The sequence below is a fragment of the Nyctibius grandis genome, chromosome 29, assembly GCF_013368605.1.
Source record: "Nyctibius grandis isolate bNycGra1 chromosome 29, bNycGra1.pri, whole genome shotgun sequence".
Classification (NCBI taxonomy): domain Eukaryota; kingdom Metazoa; phylum Chordata; class Aves; order Nyctibiiformes; family Nyctibiidae; genus Nyctibius; species Nyctibius grandis.
Genome location: NC_090686.1, coordinates 3,570,741 through 3,587,833, shown reverse-complemented (window position 1 = coordinate 3,587,833; position 17,093 = coordinate 3,570,741). Strand labels below are relative to the sequence as shown.

Genomic DNA, 17,093 nt, shown 5'->3' with positions numbered 1-17,093 from the left:
ACAGAATTTTTACCAGCCTTGGAATATTTCCTGTGACCAGGAGGCAAACGCCCTTCTACAGTGAATGAAACAGCACAAAGAAAATCCAGAACAGTGTCATTGTCACCAGCTATTAGATATCCTTACTGTAGCAGCAAATGTGTTCTCTCACAACACAGGAGGGAAAAAAAGAAAAATCTTAACAGCATGGTGAAGCAAGGAAGCCTATTGTTCAGAGACTACGATGGAATTCAAATGCCTGAATCTAAAGCAGCAATACTTAAAATGCAGCGTAGTTGATACTTAAACCTCCTGGCTCAACTTGAAAGGCAGCTGAATACCTGCTGGGGTGGCTGGTTTGTTTTCCAAACGTGGCTTAGCAATAGCAAACATCACATTTAGGAACCTGCAATCTAGATGATTAAATCTTACAAAAAAATTAGAAAATAGCAGGCACCTCGTGTAGCAAGGCAGAACTGCTCAGCACTGTCCTGTGCCTTACTCTGTACAAAACACAGCCGTGTCTCCCAGTCTGTTCTACAACATATGACAGGCCAGGACAAGGAGAGCTACGAGTGCACTATGAAGAAAAATGTGTAGACACACATGTCTTGGATACAAGAGAAAAAAGCAGTGATGCAACTTGTACTTGCCAAGCTAGAGAGACTGATTTCGTCTCATAGCTCAGCAAGTCTTCATTATTTTCTACACCGTAACCCAATCTTCAGCAAAAGGAAAGGGCATCAACTTGTGGTCAGCGCATCTCACTGTTGTGGGGCAAGATTAGGCCCTTAATTTCAAGGAGGAATCTTATGCTGCAAATCCCAGGTGAAGACAGACATCTTACCCAACTGCCTAGCACTTGACATTGCTGTTAGGTGCTTAGACCCCAGAATTAATTAAAATCCTTGCATGTTCTAGGAAGAGTTCCTCAATTCTGAGCGGTGCTTGTGAAAAGTACTCAAGCTTGACAGGCTGGAGAGCTGGGCCTGCGCGAACTGCATGAAGTTCAACAAGGCCAAGTGCAAGGTCCTGCACGTGGGTCGGGGCAATCCCAAGCACAAACACAGGCTGGGTGGAGAATGGATTGAGAGCAGCCCTGAGGAGAAGAAAATGGGGGTGATGGGTGATGAGAAGCTCACCATGAGCCGGCAGTGCGTGCTTGCAGCCCAGAAAGCCAACGGTGTCCTGGGCTGCATCCCCAGCAGCGTGGCCAGCAGGTCGAGGAGGGGATTCTGCCCCTCTACTCCGCTCTTGTGAGACCCCACCAGCTGTGTCCAGCTCTGGGGCCCCCAACATCAGAAGGACATGGAGCTGTTGGAGCGAGTCCAGAGGAGGCCACGGAGATGCTCAGAGGGCTGGAGCCCCTCTGCTGTGGAGACAGGCTGAGAGAGCTGGGGCTGTTCAGCCTGGAGAAGAGAAGGCTCTGGAGAGACCTTCTAGCACCTTCCAGTACCTGAAGGGCCTCCAGGAAAGCTGGAGAGGAACTTTTTACAAGGGCAAGTAGTGACAGGACAAGGGGGAATGGTTTTAAACTGAAAGAGGGGAGATTTAGATTAGATATTAGGAAGAAATTCTTTGCTGTGAGGGTGGTGAGACACTGGAACAGGTTGCCCAGAGAAGCTGCGGCTGCCCCCTCCCTGGCAGTGTTCAAGGCCAGGTTGGATGGGGCTTGGAGCAACCTGGTCTAGAGGAAAGGTGTCCCTGCCTGTGGCAGGGGGGTTGGAACTAGATGATCTTTAAGGTCCCTTCCAACCCAAACCAGTCTGTGATTCTATGATTCTATGAAAATAAGGGCTTTTAGTTGGGACCACTAAATTCCAGGGTCTAGGCACCTAACAGCAATGTGCTACAATGCTCAATATTGCAACAACCAAATCTCTCCCCAAATCTAAGTTTGTGTAACTTTAGCAAGGCTATGAGGTCAGGTTTTGGTTGAAGAATGGCACCGTAGGTATCCCAAAAAGGTTATCTGGCTCCCTATAATTACTGCCAGCTTTTAACTAGTTTTGACTAGTTAAAAACTAGCAGTAAACTTGAGGACTATCAAGTTTGTAGGACTCTGTGCAAAGTTAGCCTTACAATTCCCAGGTTCAACTCTGAAGAATCTCTGAGGTATTCCCAGAAAACCGTTTGATCCCTCATTGCTTCGGCTTTCATGCACCCATTCAGGTGTTGGGCTTCAGCAGCTCTGCAGGTTGTAGGGCCTATTCAGCACTAATGCCTGGATCTGCCATAATATTAAAACCACCATTACTCATCACTGCAGCCCAGCCACCAGTCCAACATACATGTTTGTCAATTTTAAGGAAACAAACAACTATTTTCACTTGGGACACAGTTTTAATTTTTTCCCCTTTGTGTGCATTATTATAGTTCAGTTATAGTTTTCAACACAACATTCTCTCCAGTAAACAGGATGTACCTCATTTTAAATAGCATCTATACATACCATCTGAATATGTTGATAGAAACTGTTCTGAGGCAATGGTTCATCATGAGAAGATCAGGTCAAAAACAACATGATGTGGTTTTAAAAAAAATAAGATTTTCCTATACAGTCAGTTAAAGTTCATCTTGCTCGCTGCGCTCACGGGAAGAAACCCAACGACTTACAATCAGTTCCTGAAATAAAAAACAGCAACTATTATGGAAATGGGAAGGAAAAATAAAAAAAAAGCTACAATCAGTGAGAGATGGGGATTAAGCCTTCAGCAAATTGATGTATATTATGGGACCATTGAGAAATTCTAGTAGATGACTACATTTCTTCCTGAAGTGAGATGGTCTCTCAATATGTTTTTCTCTCCATTTTTAAACATTCATTAACCTTACAGTCTTCATAGGTATCCCTGTTTCCCCATGCAAATGCTTCCATTCACAGGAGCAGCAACATTAAAATGTAGAAGATCTTAAGCCTTTAAACAGCGTGTAGTGCACTTCTCATGCCTCGGGGCACAAAGGAATCTAGTTTATTTTATTGCAGCTATGTGTGCAAAAACCAAAGCATGCTAAAGAGCAAGCAACAGTTCAAGGGGGCTCTTCCAGTCCGCTGTCCAGCTGCCCCAAGGAAAAGCTACACAGGCAAAGGAGAGGAGTAATTACTCACCTGAACCTTAATTCTTTTCATACATTCTGGTGTCGACATCTCTTTTTCAGTCATGTCAGACGGTCTAATCAAATAGCATAACATAAGTTCCTGTTGGTAAACAGAAAACATGAATTGCAACTGATTTCTTTCTATACAAGTTTTAGATTAATTAGAAATGCAGATACCAAGTTTCCTACAAGATGTCCTCTGCAAACCAAGTTAGAGGAGAGCTGTATAATATGCATCTCTCTTTTTCCTTATCAAAGCATAACACTGCTGTAAGATAGACTAGAATTATATCAGAGCACCTCAGCACCATGGCTATGAGCATGGAAGCACTATGTATGAGGCTCTATCACAGAGAAAGTCTTTTGGAAACTTTCAGTTTCACTGTCCAAAAGAAAATCCTGGTAGATGGAGAGGGCTTTAAAAACAGAAGTGGCCGTCGGGTCTTTCTTCTGTTCCTCACACAACTTTTAACATTCCTACAGGTGACAGAACTTTAATAAGGCTCTTCCAGAATTCATCTGGATATTGACAAAGAAAACTTGTTTGCCTACTGGCAACTCAACATGTTCTTCAGCAGACTAGAAACAGAAGGATTCTCTTTCCAGCCTCATTCCAACTCCCTGTTCTTTGGAACTAAACTGTACATGTATCATTTTAAAGCTATTTTTAAACTAGCATCTTACACTTACCTTAGAAGCACTAACAGTCGTTCTGTTCAACCCAGACAAGGACTTCCAGTTGAGTGGTCTGCGAAGAGAACCTTCAAAATTATCATCAACTAATTCAGCTATGACAGAGTAACTGGAAAACAAAGCAGACAGGACAATTCACAGAAAGAAAATTGCCATTTTAGGAAGATCATGAAACGCCAGCACGCAGTAAGCAAGTTGTGAAACTTCAGTCTCTTTCTGCTAGGCAGAGAAGAGAAAAGGTGAAGCTGTGAATATGCTTACTGGCACCTTCCCTCCCCACCCTTCCTTCTGCTGATGTTTGTAGCATTCTCTTCTGAATGCTAATCTGACATTTATAACCAATTTATTATCTAGGAGTTCAACCTGACTAGCTAATGAATAAAGACAATTATTATCATGCCTTAAAAGTTTTTTTTCCCAAATTACATAAATTACCCATACCATATATTTTTAAGTCAGTATTACTAAATCAAATTACTTTCCTGAGTGCGTTCATCATATGAGTGCTCAATATGCTCATTGTAACTTTTAATTTTTAATGTTTTACTGCTGTTATATGAATTCAATGAAATCACGTTATTTAGTACCTCTGCTAAAAGGACTTTTGCATTCCCAGTATGAATGCATCTGGCAAAGTATTTTGAGTGAGGAATATGTGCTTAACCAGTGAAGATACTAAATTTATGTGAGAGAAGTTTACTAATTTGAAATAAGAAATTAGACAGAAACATGAGCTTCAAACCTTGCATGATAGAAGGGGGGGCCTTTTCGATACAGCACTGAAATGAAAGAGAAACATCTCAGTTAGATAATCTCAGAGTTTCCGTCTGAGTTTAATACCTGGGTCCATAAATATTTTCAAATATTTTGTAAATTTTAATTACACAGGACTAAACTTCGACACTTTTGAATTCTGCTCAGAATTAAGTTGTCCCAACAAGTGGAAAGAGAGGGAAGAGACAAAAAACTGCCGGAGCAGCAGGAGTGGCAGGCAAAAGATAAAGTAGAAGAGCCAAAGGACAGTTTGCAGTTGCTGGGGGGAAAGGTTTAGGATGGAATTTTTCTGCAACAGACTCATGCTTTTAACACTGTACTCACAACAGAAGTTGAGCCACTGGAGTACAAGATCACAATAAGCCATCGAGTTTCTGTTCCAAGCAAGCATTTTCCACAAGTTTCAGGAGAGGCACAGGGCACAAGTGCACACACTGCCCACCAGACCCACTAAAAGTTCCTTCTCTACCCAAGAGCACACAAGCCTCATTGCAGCTGGACTGCTCTAACGGAGCTAAATGGTTACACTTCCTCTCTCCCCTTTGGCATGAGCTTGTAAGAGGGGATCTTCTTTAACTAGCGTAGGTTTTCTCATACAGCTGGCTAGCACAGACCCTGTCAGGAAAAGGACGAGCAGCATTTCATTCCAGTGACGACCATGATCTGCAAATTATCTGTTACAAGCAATTGTAGTAATATAAATTGTAAGAAGGTACTGCCAAAGAACAAGAAGCTAGAGGAGCTCAGAGGTAAGGCAGAACTCCTCCTAGCCTTAAACTAATCCACTTCCTTTGTCTGCCACAAATGCAAAGGCAGTGATATGCTAAACAACAAATTCAGGCCAGAACACAAATGAACAGTGAACAAACTAATACCAATTTCACATATACATCAGGTGATCAACAGCAAAACCCCATCTACAATCCAGGGTACTAAGTACAGCGATGGTGAATTCAGCCAAACCTACACACTGATCTAAAGGACTAGCTCAGCACAACCTCGACAGACTCAAATACACAAACCCCAGAATTATAAAACTGCTTCAGCAGTATTAAAACACCTACTGGTTTCTATGCATACATTAAAAAATATCTCCCTTTATGCACATTTTCCTGTAACGACAGGCATTACTGTACTGTTTACGTTGATGTGAGCTGAATGTAGTTCTTGAATTACTTAGCAAGGGATTATGGACACTACTAATTATTTCTGTAAGATTAAAAACCCAACCATTAACAAACAAGTCCATCTCCACCCAAAAAAAGGCATACAGTCTTAGCAGGAAGTTCAGCAGAAGTCCAGCTTCCATTAAATGGGATGAATCACGAGATGCACGGCCTTCAATATGAACTGGGATCTAGATGTACACATGCTATTCCAGAGACTGTCACGTTAATGCTGCAGCAGATGCATTTAGAGGGGGTAGAGAAACTTGGGAAGGGAATTTCAGTGCAATCCTGTATTAATTATTAACCTCATAAAGCAAAACAACAGGCCTTTTGAGCTATCTCCACAGCCACTGGATATGGGATGTTATACTCCACTCATCCTAACTTCATTGCTAACCTAGCCTAGCCAAAGATGTCTTTTGCCAACTGCAAGTAGCAAAGCCTGCTCCAGTCACGCAGCTCCTCATTACTGAATTCATCTTTGGCACTGGAGTTTGCACTGCCTGGAAAGAAGTCAGTTGCAAATTATTCCATTTGTTAAGGAAGCTACTCACAGAGATCAGTGCCATACTTCAGTCCCACTTTGGGGACCCAGCCCTTACTGCGGAAGTAGTGATACGCCATGTACGTAGTTTTAAAGTCGGCCTTCACTTCGCTGAAAACTTCCCACAGCTTCAGGATAGTTAGGGGCTCCTAAAAATCACAACCAAAGGCATTAACGTGACTATAATTAATATTACAGCATATATAGAATACTGTGTGTAGTAGAGCATAACAGCCAAATACCACAGTCCACTGCAAAGAGCAGGAACTTTGGGCAATAAAATACAGAATCCCTAAATATAAGGCAGAAACCTGTTGCTCCATTTAGGGTTTTTTTTAGCATTTCACAATCAGTCCCACAATGCCTTCGTTTAAAAGGAAATCTGATAAATCTTAAACTAGAAGCACAGGTTTCAGTTATTTTGTCATTACATTAACAGTATCTTGATATAAATTAATGCTTAGAACTCCAAGGAATTTTCCTGTTTCAGGACCGAGAGAGTACTCACCACATTATTCCTCCCAGGCTTGCTTTTCCCGTATTTCCTGCCTAAGTTACAACAAAAACCTTTCTCTACAGAAAGACTGTGCTTAGCTATATTTGCCTTGGTAAACATAAAACTTTCAGACTAGTATTTCATAAACAGAAATATCATTACTTAAAAGAAAAACTTCCTAATTACTGTGTTTGGTATTTCCTCCTTCAGAATTAATAGCATAAAATACTGCCATAGTCAGTAACATTTTCAGACCAAAACATACCCAAACTAATGGTATCCCCAGTAATTCAAAATTAATCCAATCTCTTACCTCACCATAATAAATACTTAAACAGCCCAGAGCATATACTAAGAAAAAAGCCTGAAAAGAAATAAACACAATCATGTTAACTGACAGCTAGACTCTTCCTGTAGTTTATAATCTACACAAGAACACAGGCTCAAATTAATTTTATGCAAGAATCCTAATGTCAAGACAAACAAGTTGCCTGAAAGTTTCCTTTGAGATTTGTCTTCATGACCTTTACATTTCAACACATAGCACTGCAAAAAATCATATGCATGTGCTGTAGACTCCTGAAGGCACGGTGTTAAAGCTAACACATGTGAATATATGTAGAAGCAGCACAACAGAAGCAGGATTTATATGTTATATTCCTGGTATTTCTATACTGAAATCCTATCACTGAAATATATACTAAAATCCTATCTCTTTGTTGGTTGGATTATTCATATAAAGTGAATGGGATTGGACCTTACATTCTTTTTTAACGATAACATGTAATTATCGCAGGTTATTAAAAATTACTTTCATGACTAAGACAATCCAAATGTTTACGAGACACAGGAGAACCCTGTACTTCAGAAACAGGTATTAAATTACATTGTAACATAGATTAATCTTTACTTTTCGGATTAAAACAACTTGCACGGTATTTGAAACATACCTCTTCCAAGCTGAGTTGCAAATATTCAAAAATCCTAAATGGATTTCTTCTGCATACTAGTTTTTCCTTCTTAACAGCCTACAAGAAAAATTTACTATATTATTAAAATTTTAAACTGGAAAAAATACTGAATTCTGAAAATAGCAGTGATTATATACTTTTTCTAAAAGATCAGGATACTCCTTATCCTTACATTTTCTTGTACATGAGCAGAGTCATCTTCAGGACACAAGCTACCTTCTTCTTCCTCTTGCACCAACACATATTCTGGAGCACACTCTTTCGACTTGATCATCTCACAAGATCTTTGCTCAGTGCTCTCCTTCGCCGTGCAGCCGCAATGCACAAGAAAACCATGCTTCTGGCAAGACCCTTCAGCTATCTCTTTCAAGTCCCTTTGATCCTGTTCTTTAGAGCCACACATGGCCATGGGATCAAACGCTGAATCTCCTTCCAAACAGGCCTTCTTGTAGCCTTCGTTCTGATTCTCAGGACTTAAGGCTACTACATTTTCAATATCTGTAGAAGATTGTCTGGAAAGTTCTGTATTTTCTGTATTTGGGCCCATTCTGTTGCTACTATTACCTGTTTGTTCAGTTCCACCCTTTTCCAAAAACGGCGGCTCAAGAGGCTTAGTGTAATTTTCAAGAATTTTGGTAACCGAGCGTTCATCAAATCCTTGCTCTTGCAAAATACTTCTAGCCCACTGAACACGACGCTGGTACCTAGTAAACAAGTAAAATAAATGAGAAGTTCTAACGTGTTACATCCTTTATTTAACACCTTAAAAATAAGCATCATGAGAAAAAGGAGATTCAACACAGTTCACAAAACAAAGCTGAACACACACCCCAGTACGTGCATGCACGATGCGACAGGACTCCAGTCTTCAGGAAGCTGCAGATGACGTTACCGAACATCAAGATTCTGCTGCCTTCTGTGGCTTTGTTTTGCCTTTCAGATTTCTGCGGCAACAAACACCGTTACCGAACATTGCTCAAGGACTACTGCTATATGGTGTCAAGAAGCAAGAACTTCACCAGGCAAAAACTCCCTTCTCCCACGGAAGCCTTAAGCCTGAATTCCCTGCAAAACCATCTTGGTATCAGAGCTTGCGTGATTAAAATATGCAACAAGACTTTGCATATAGATCTCTCACACACTTCATCTATTATACAGCTAACTACTGAGAACAGTATCTTCAAAACTGTGTTAACTACCTTTGAAACAGCAATGGCATAGCAAATACACCAGCGTAAAAAACTTAAGCAGAAGCTACTTTCAGTTTAAACCAAAACCCTGAGAAGTAACAATAATCCCATCAGTGAGATAGTAGCTGGAAGTCGTAAATATTTCTAATATTTTTCAATTACGATGATCCCAGTTGTCAGTTTGTAGTGCCCCCTCAGTTATTTCTCCTTGGGAGATAACATGAATATCCAGTTGAAGACACCATTCTTCATTTTGTGAAAGTTACAGGTAGCCGAGTGCAGCTGTCCTTACTCAAACCTGGACAACTCTAGTACAATATTCTTTATTTCTCAAAACAAAATCCTAACACAGCAATTACAGACCAGGTTATGAAGAACTGCAAAGACAATTAAATGCGAATTTCATGTGTCAACACAAAATATAAATCCCTCTGAAGTCTCATAATAAAACTATATAATTCAGTGCTGTACTTTTTATTATTAAAAATAGACTCCTCTTTGTCCTATGACTTAATTACCATTTAATTTGCACTTACAGATCTCTACCGAGATCTACACGATGCATCTTCTACACCAATGTAATGACACATTCATTGACGCTCAGCTGTATTTGCTGACACATAAAGGAGTCACAAAGTAGACTAATAAGAATGACAAGTGTTTCTGCAAGTGGTAATAACTGTAGTAGCAGCAGTAGTAATATTGCTGCTGTTTGTCTTACCTAAAGTTGAGGACTGAAGGAACGTGACTTTTAAATTTCAGTAAAGTAAAATTTTTAGAGTTATCATAGGATTAAAGCAAACACAGTAACTAACTTGTACACTCTTACAGTTAATTCATGTATTGTTTAAGTGGAACAGGATAAATATGTGGTCCAACACTCTGTTTTGTTAAACGTACAAACTAGAAATGTTAATAGAGACTTTAAAAAAAAAGTAAAATATTTATGTATTATAAAAGTTCAAGGGCTGCTTCAGCCCCTGCTGTATTAATTCAATAAGGAACTGGGAAAGTTATTTTAAATAGCCTGCCCCAGAAACTTCTCTTTCTCCTCCTCAGCTGAAGAACAAGTTTATTACGGTTGATATTATTATGAATTAATTACCCAAACTACTATGCATGCAGTCAATCTTGGCTTCTAGTCAGCTAGAAATACATGCAAGCTTACATGAAAAATCATGCTGAATATCACCTTCTCTATCTCTACTTTTTCTAATGTGATTTATAAATGAAATACAGAGAAAAGAAATAGAAGCAAGTCATCAGCACGTATACAGCCAACTATCTGAAAACCAGTAAAACATAAAATACAATCAACTGTTTTCTCAAAAAACACGAATAATGTAAATTAACTTACTTTTTTGATGTGATTATAGGCATGTTTATGTTAGCACCTGTATAAAGAAAAAAATTATACATTGTTTCATCACTGTAAAAATGTTTTCATGTGATTTTGATCATTGAGGTAATCTGTGGCCTAATATTTACCCACATTTTCAATCCTCTATGCCATTTTGGTCCAACCTGTATTCAAGAAGGACACAGCAGAACCAGAAAAGGTACAGAGATAACGAAGACTGAACACCCTGCACAAGCAGAACAACTAAATACACTATTTTTCTGCAGCCTGTGAAAAGTCTTTCTATAAACAACCAAGAGCAGACCAGATGCAATTAGCTATACGCAGATTAAAAATGTCATATATCCTTGCCTCATGATTTCATGGACACTAAAATCTAACAATTAAAACAAAGAAAAACTGGAAAGGTATAGGAAGAAAAGTCCAAAGATGATACCTTTGCTTACAGACTTCCTAAGCAACAACTCAGTGATGGTCAGGGAATGCACTAAGGAGCTATCAACATGTGTTTCCCGTTCCTGCCTTCTCCCTAGGCATCTGGCACTGGCCATCATCAGAGACATGTGTGGAGGGAGAGAGGTTATTTTTCTGTGTGTAATTTATAAACACGTATCTTCAATGAGTAAAAAGTGCTACTAGAATAGTGATGGAAGTACAAATAGGCAGAATTTACCTTGCCACTTAGTAACCAGTAACGGATCTGAAATGCTGTACACTGGTCGACTTCTTGAAAGGATACCTTTTCCAAAATAGCCCTGCAAAGAAAAGGAACAAATCCTTATTATATCATCAGACAAAAATGAACTTCTTTCCAAACATAAAATGTTTACTGCCAAGATCAGCTGAAAAAAATAACTGAAATTCTGCAGCATTTAACCTTTGCCTAAAGCTTGTTGCTTAGCTCATGATAACTAGTTCAATATCAAACACCTGCACTCAAAGATTTAACCACTGCATAAGAACGGTGGTGAAATGGTACTTGGACATCAGAGGCTTAATGCAGATTATTTTACTCAGGAAGAAATCACTCTTAAGTTAAAAGTATTCCACAGGCATTTATAAAACATTAACGGTCCAACCTCCTGAGCTTTAAAAAACAAGAAAATGCTTGTGCAAGGTTGCATAAAATGTTGAAAGGAGAACTAAACATAACAAACATGAAGTCTTTCCAGCTGTTTTTTAGGTCACAACATCACTTCATTCCAAAATTTATTTGCTGGGATAAGAATGAAATACTTTTCACATTTGATACGGAATATATGTTTTGGGTTAATTTCAGGAAAGGAGGGAGATATGGAGGATTACTGGAGGCTAAAGGGGAAGGAAAGCATAAAGGCAGGCAGATTTTAACAAGTATTATGCTTTACCTAAGTTTAAAACACTGTGCAAACAGGGTACAGCACCTTGTTATAAAGCTGTTCAATATCTTCAGGGTTCCTCACAATAACATTGTTGTTAATGATTTCAGCCTGGCATATTCTGAAATCCTTCCCACCTACATCCACAGGGAAGGGAGACTCATATGACTCAAAAACTCTTCTTTTCCTTCTTGGCGGATGAAAAGCTGCTTCTGCCATTTCCTAATGCTAACATGTCCTCCTAAAAGGTGGAAACAAAACAGTAATGTTCAGGAGTTAAAGCTCACCCATTTTTACATGTTTCAGCAATTTTCCCTTCCCAATAGCAAATTAGCAGTAAATCCTACAGTACAATCCAAGTTTAATTCTGTAACTATCGTGCCAGACAAACATAAGCAGCGATTTGCTGGCGTTATCCGTTAATCTTTTTCTCTTGGGCACTGCAGTATCCCCTGAAGACCAGGCTGGGACAGTTCTCAGCCAAGAGTTTATAAAGTAAACTTAAGATGAAAGGTGAGTACATAAACTGCTGAAAACGTTTCAAGAATAAAACAGGCGAATGAGCAGAACAGCACAAACCACAGCACGCAAATGCCTAAATATAAACTGTTTTCAATAATTACAGGAATAAATTTTGAAGAAAGAGCAGCGGCTTGGCAGGCCGCTCCTCCTTACACAAGGGAACCCCTTTCCCGGGGCAGCCGGCCAGAGCCCGGGGCTCTCTGGAGGCGCAGGGGACGGGTGCCCCTCACCGCCCGACGGAACCACCGAGGCGCCGGGCGGATTTCGTGCCCGCGGGCTGCAGCTCCGAGCGGCACGGCCCTGCCACCAGCGCATGGGGGACGAACCCTGCTGGTGCCCAGGCACTGGAACCGCCTTTACGCAGGGCCGGGCCTGTCCCCGGCACGACAACCGAACCCACAGCTCCGCCCGCCCGCCGGGCCCCCGGCGCTGCGGCCGCGGAAGCAGGCCTAGGGCCAGGGCCGGCAGCGCGGCGCCGCGCGCCCGGGCGGCCACCCACACAGCACCCAGCCCGCCCCGGCACCGGCAGCCCCGCCTGGGGCGAGGTGCTGAGGAGCGGGGAGCGGGGCACGCCGGCCCGGCCCCGCGGCTACCGGGCGGCCACAGGCCGGGCACGGCCGCTCGCCCGTCGCCATAGCAACCGCACGCCCCACGCACCCGTCACCGCCGCACAAGGAGGCCGCGCGCCGGCAGCCAGCGCCGCGAGAGCCCGCCGCGCATGCGCGCGGGGGCGGTGCGCAGGGGCGCGTCTGGCGGGGAGGCCGCGGGAGGGCGGGGCGAGGCGCCGCGGGAGCCGCCGGTGCTGCGCCGGGTTCCCTCACGGCTGTGAGGGCCTTGGCCCGCTCTGCCGTACCTCGCGTGCAGGTGTGACGGGACGCGGCGCCCCAGGCCCGGGGCGTGAGCAGAGGCGGCGGGGCGGTGTGTGGGGAGGCCCCCGGCTGCGGGCCGGGCCTCAAGGGAGAGCCGCGGCCGTGGCTTCCATGCGAGCGGGACTGGGCTCCCGGGGGAGCTCTGCGCCACACGCCGCGTTTCTAGTTGCTGCCAACCTTGACACTGCAATAACGTCCACAGGCGGCAAAGCAACCGGTGCTGGCGATTTAAACAACAAAGTGAGAGAAAAATGGCATTTTGTGTGGAACACCCACCCTGAAATGAATGATGAGCTTCATAACGAGGGGCATTTGAAATGGGTGGATGAAATTTTATAGCTGTGGGAGGTGAGGCAGAGAGACGATTTTCACCTTGAAGCAGTTGGTTTTGGCTCTGTAACAAACCCTTGACATGGCCGTGACTCATGTACCCGCCTGGGATAATGCAATGCTGCTTACACAACTCCTTAACAGATGTAATTGTGATGGTGCAGCTTATTACCAGAGCTGGATTCAGGAGGACGTGGTGGTGCAATTAAAAAGAAAAAGGTACCTGAATAAGATGCGAAGCATTTTCTCTAGTTAGTGAGGTGCAAACACCCCGTTTTCTGTTTCGATAAGCAGTAAACTTTTTACTAGTTGGAAGCCTTTCTCATCAAATTTGTAATCATACATGCAACTACGATGCAAGTACTTTTTCTTATTTTGAGGTTATATTGTGAGGTGCCACAATCACAGAAAGATACCAAGACATTTCAGCTCCGGGAAGAGACTCTCAGTAGAGAATTCTGTCCGATTTTTAACAGAGATATCAGTGAATTCACTGATGAAAAGTTGTAAAACTACATCTTTTTTTTAAGGTATTTTATTTCTTTTCTGGACAGACTCGTGAGGCATGGGGAGGCAGTAATGGTTATAAGGTCACACAGGAAATGCAGCGCAAAACATGAGAATACTAAGCTCGTGTTCTTGCAGTAACTTCCTACATAATTCCACTTTATATACCAGCTCGTGAGTTAATTTAATTTGAACATCAATTCACATACAAAATGTTGATGCTAAACCACAGAGGATATTGATGCAATACCACCTCGTATTCCTGCCACCAAAGTACACGGCAATGCTCTGATAACTTCAGGTTCATTCTTACAGCTCTACCATTAAAATGCCCGTGAGTTAAAGTATTCTAGGTAACAACACGACAGTAAGCCAGGATCAAATATGTTACTTTGTTTCAAAATTCCATCTAAACTTGTCAAATCAAGTCACTTTTAAATGGAAGTGGAGTCTATCTGGGCTAGATGTATCTGTATTTTCTCATTGTGCAGACACATTACTATGAGACGCAGGTTACAGCGAGGAGGAGACAAAACATTTAAAAGCTGCGGGTCAGTCGCTTTCCTTCACATCTCATTATCTTCGTGCAGCCTTGAGAGGGAAACCGCAGCATACGCCGTTCTGAATCGCACTCTTATTTCTTTAACCAAATGTCTGCTCCCATTCCTGGTCATAAACCCAGATGATGCTTCAATGAGAAGTTTTGCTCTCCGAAGGACAAGCTCTCTTTAAGATGAGTCGTGCCAGTTTTTTTTAGAATATCGGTAGTTGTACAGACACTTTCACAAATATCTGGATCTCCCTTTTTATGATGAGACAGCAAAGGACGAGGCGGCAGCTAAATGACTAGGCCGTAGCTCTGAAAAGCAATCCCTCAAGATGATAGTGAATCACGAACTGGGAATGACTCAGAAATGTCAGACTGCTGTGAAAACCAGGTATCGTACTGGAGTTCCGAGTCTAAGACACGTGAACTCACTCATCAGCTCTGTGCATGACTGATGGGACTTCAGCTGAAGCATGGCCGGGTATAAGAACAGTTCATGATAAATGTAGAGCAATTCAAAAGAGTCGAGAAGAGAGTGACAAGAGTGACCTATGAGGAAAGACTGAAATAGCGCAGTCTAGAAAAGGTAACATGGGCAAACCAGACCATTGCAAAGAGGGAGACACACATTGTTCTGCAGGACCACTGGAAAATAATGGAAGGAGCAAGGAGACGATATCGCAAAATAATGTTGTACCTGTGAGGTGAGGACAACTCTGTCATCACCTAGGAGGATTGTATTATCTCCATCACTGGAAATTTTAAGAGCGGGTTAGACAAACGTCTTCCAGGAATGGTTCAGGTTCAGTTAATCCTGCCCTGAGACAAGGGCCTGCACTAAAGCACTGAACATCCCTTGCATGGGAGTTTTCAGGATTTATCCTTTCAGGAGCTTTTCTGATCTCTGCAGTGCGGCAGAGTGCGATACTCCACACCGCCCTGCAGAGGCCGAAAGCCTGCTGCGTTTGTTAAATCCTCTTTCCACTTTCCCTTTCTGTTTTGCTGTCTTTCCGTTCAGGAATGTCATTATGAGAACAGACTCTTTTATGTTGTCTCTGGCTGATTCATTGCTTCTCATGCAGAGCACTCAATTACTTACTATTTCTTGATACTCAGCTGAATTATTCCAATGCTCTTTATTAAATTAAGGTCCAAACCAATGTCAGCTCTCTGAAAAGACTAATGTGACCCTCTTTTCCAAATCATGATGAGAACAACTTGATCGTAACCCTTCAGTTCTAGAAATGCATTGCCTTAAACTTTGACACAGTTGCCTTTGCTGCATAATTTTCAGTTGTCCGTTGCCTGACTCCCAACATCCTGATGTTTAATTGCCATCCCCAGAATTTCCTACAGCAGGGTCCCATCTGGGGACACTAGCGCATGCATGGTTGTCCCTCTGAACTAGCAATGTGTCTTTCCAGGAGGAAGTTGCTAGCCTCTGCTCTGTGTTGGTACAGGATTTCTCAGTTGGTGGTAGGGTAGAACTGAAATATAGATACAATGGACATGCTCTCACCATCAGGCTCATTAAACTCTCTGTGACCACGTATGCAGTGATATCCTTTAAAATCTACATAAGCATTTGCAATCATGTACTGTCAGCCTTTCTGCAGTTGATTGTGTCCTTCCACAATAACAAAGTTCATCTGGAATCATTTAGGTGAAACATTCTGTTTATACAATAAGAGCTCATTTAATATGCTATTAACTAATATTTAACAGCTAATATTAACTAATTTTCATGCTATGAAGATTCTACTGCCAGTAAAATTAAGTTGCCATATGCAGGGAAGTGCTAGGGAGTTTTGTTGTCCAAGGTGGTTGTTTTTTGAATGTTTGGGGACTTTTATAGGGAGTTAGGAAGTTAATTCCCAGAGTATCTCAGCCAAAACATACAGGCCAGGTACTCTTTAAATACATATTTTACATTCTTAGGCTTATTAAAAGAAACCAAAATGTCAGGCTGTAAAACTATTTGCCTATGTAGCACTCTTGAGGAAGCTAGTCATAAAATCATAAAAGAGGGACTTTTTCTTGTAGTGTCTTTGGGTAATTTTGGATTGCATACCAAAAAAAATAAAAAGTTTTGCATAGAATCCCATGAAATTCAAGACATGATTCATCATCAGGTTCATTTCTGCTTCTGGTTTCCAAAGAATGTTCCTGTAAATTTTTCTTATCCCATACTAGTTTTAGTCTGCAAATGACACATGATGACACTTCCTTTTAAATAAAGCCCATTCCTTTCTCACAAGGTGATTTGAACAGCAGTTGGAGGATGGGCTGTAGTTATTGACACTAGCCAGTTCCAGTTTCCCTAGACTGACAGAAATTCCCATGGAAATTCTCGTTACATTAACTTTGACAGAGATAGGGGTCTGTTTTTGGAAACTTAAAAAAAAACAACTAGGGAATACTTTTCATTTTTTATTAATATTCAGTATCTTAATTTTGTTTATTAAAGAAATAAATCAAGGTTAGTTTCTGCTTAGTTTCAGATGGAGACAAAAAAAGAGAAGTCAGATAAATATTGGCCAAGCATCAACCCAGTAAGAAGTCCCATAATAGCAGAAATCCCGAGGTGGACGGCAATCAAGTGAACAGCATGAGAAAAGAGAACATTAAAAGTGAGTATGTAGTTACTGTACTTACTTCAAGACATGGAAAATGATTTTGTGTTCT

The 17,093-nt window shown here is 41.7% G+C and overlaps 1 protein-coding gene across 1 annotated transcript; it reads right to left on the bottom strand.

Annotated features, from left to right (window-relative positions):
* Nucleotides 1-1,982: 1,982 nt before the first annotated feature.
* On the bottom strand, nt 1,983-12,868 carry TSEN2 (tRNA splicing endonuclease subunit 2). The gene is made up of 12 exons (XM_068419934.1): nt 12,813-12,868; nt 11,679-11,874; nt 10,949-11,030; nt 10,273-10,309; nt 7,898-8,429; nt 7,705-7,782; nt 7,068-7,118; nt 6,269-6,407; nt 4,514-4,550; nt 3,769-3,880; nt 3,089-3,178; nt 1,983-2,604 (listed from the first exon to the last, which is right to left on the bottom strand). Exons 2-12 carry the CDS (start codon nt 11,850-11,852, stop codon nt 2,545-2,547), a joined length of 1,392 nt encoding a protein of 463 aa, XP_068276035.1. The 5' UTR covers nt 11,853-11,874; nt 12,813-12,868; the 3' UTR covers nt 1,983-2,544.
* Between the last annotated feature and the right edge of the window lie 4,225 nt (nt 12,869-17,093).

Coding starts and splice junctions, on each gene's coding strand:
- TSEN2 (XM_068419934.1), bottom strand. CDS start 11,852: ATGGCAGAAGCAGCTTTTCATCCGCCAAGAAGGAAAAGAAGAGTTTTT. Junction 11,031..11,678: donor TTGAACAGCTTTATAACAAG/GTGCTGTACCCT, acceptor TTTTCTTTGCAG/GGCTATTTTGGAAAAGGTAT. Junction 7,783..7,897: donor CTGCTCATGTACAAGAAAAT/GTAAGGATAAGG, acceptor TTTTTCTTGTAG/GCTGTTAAGAAGGAAAAACT.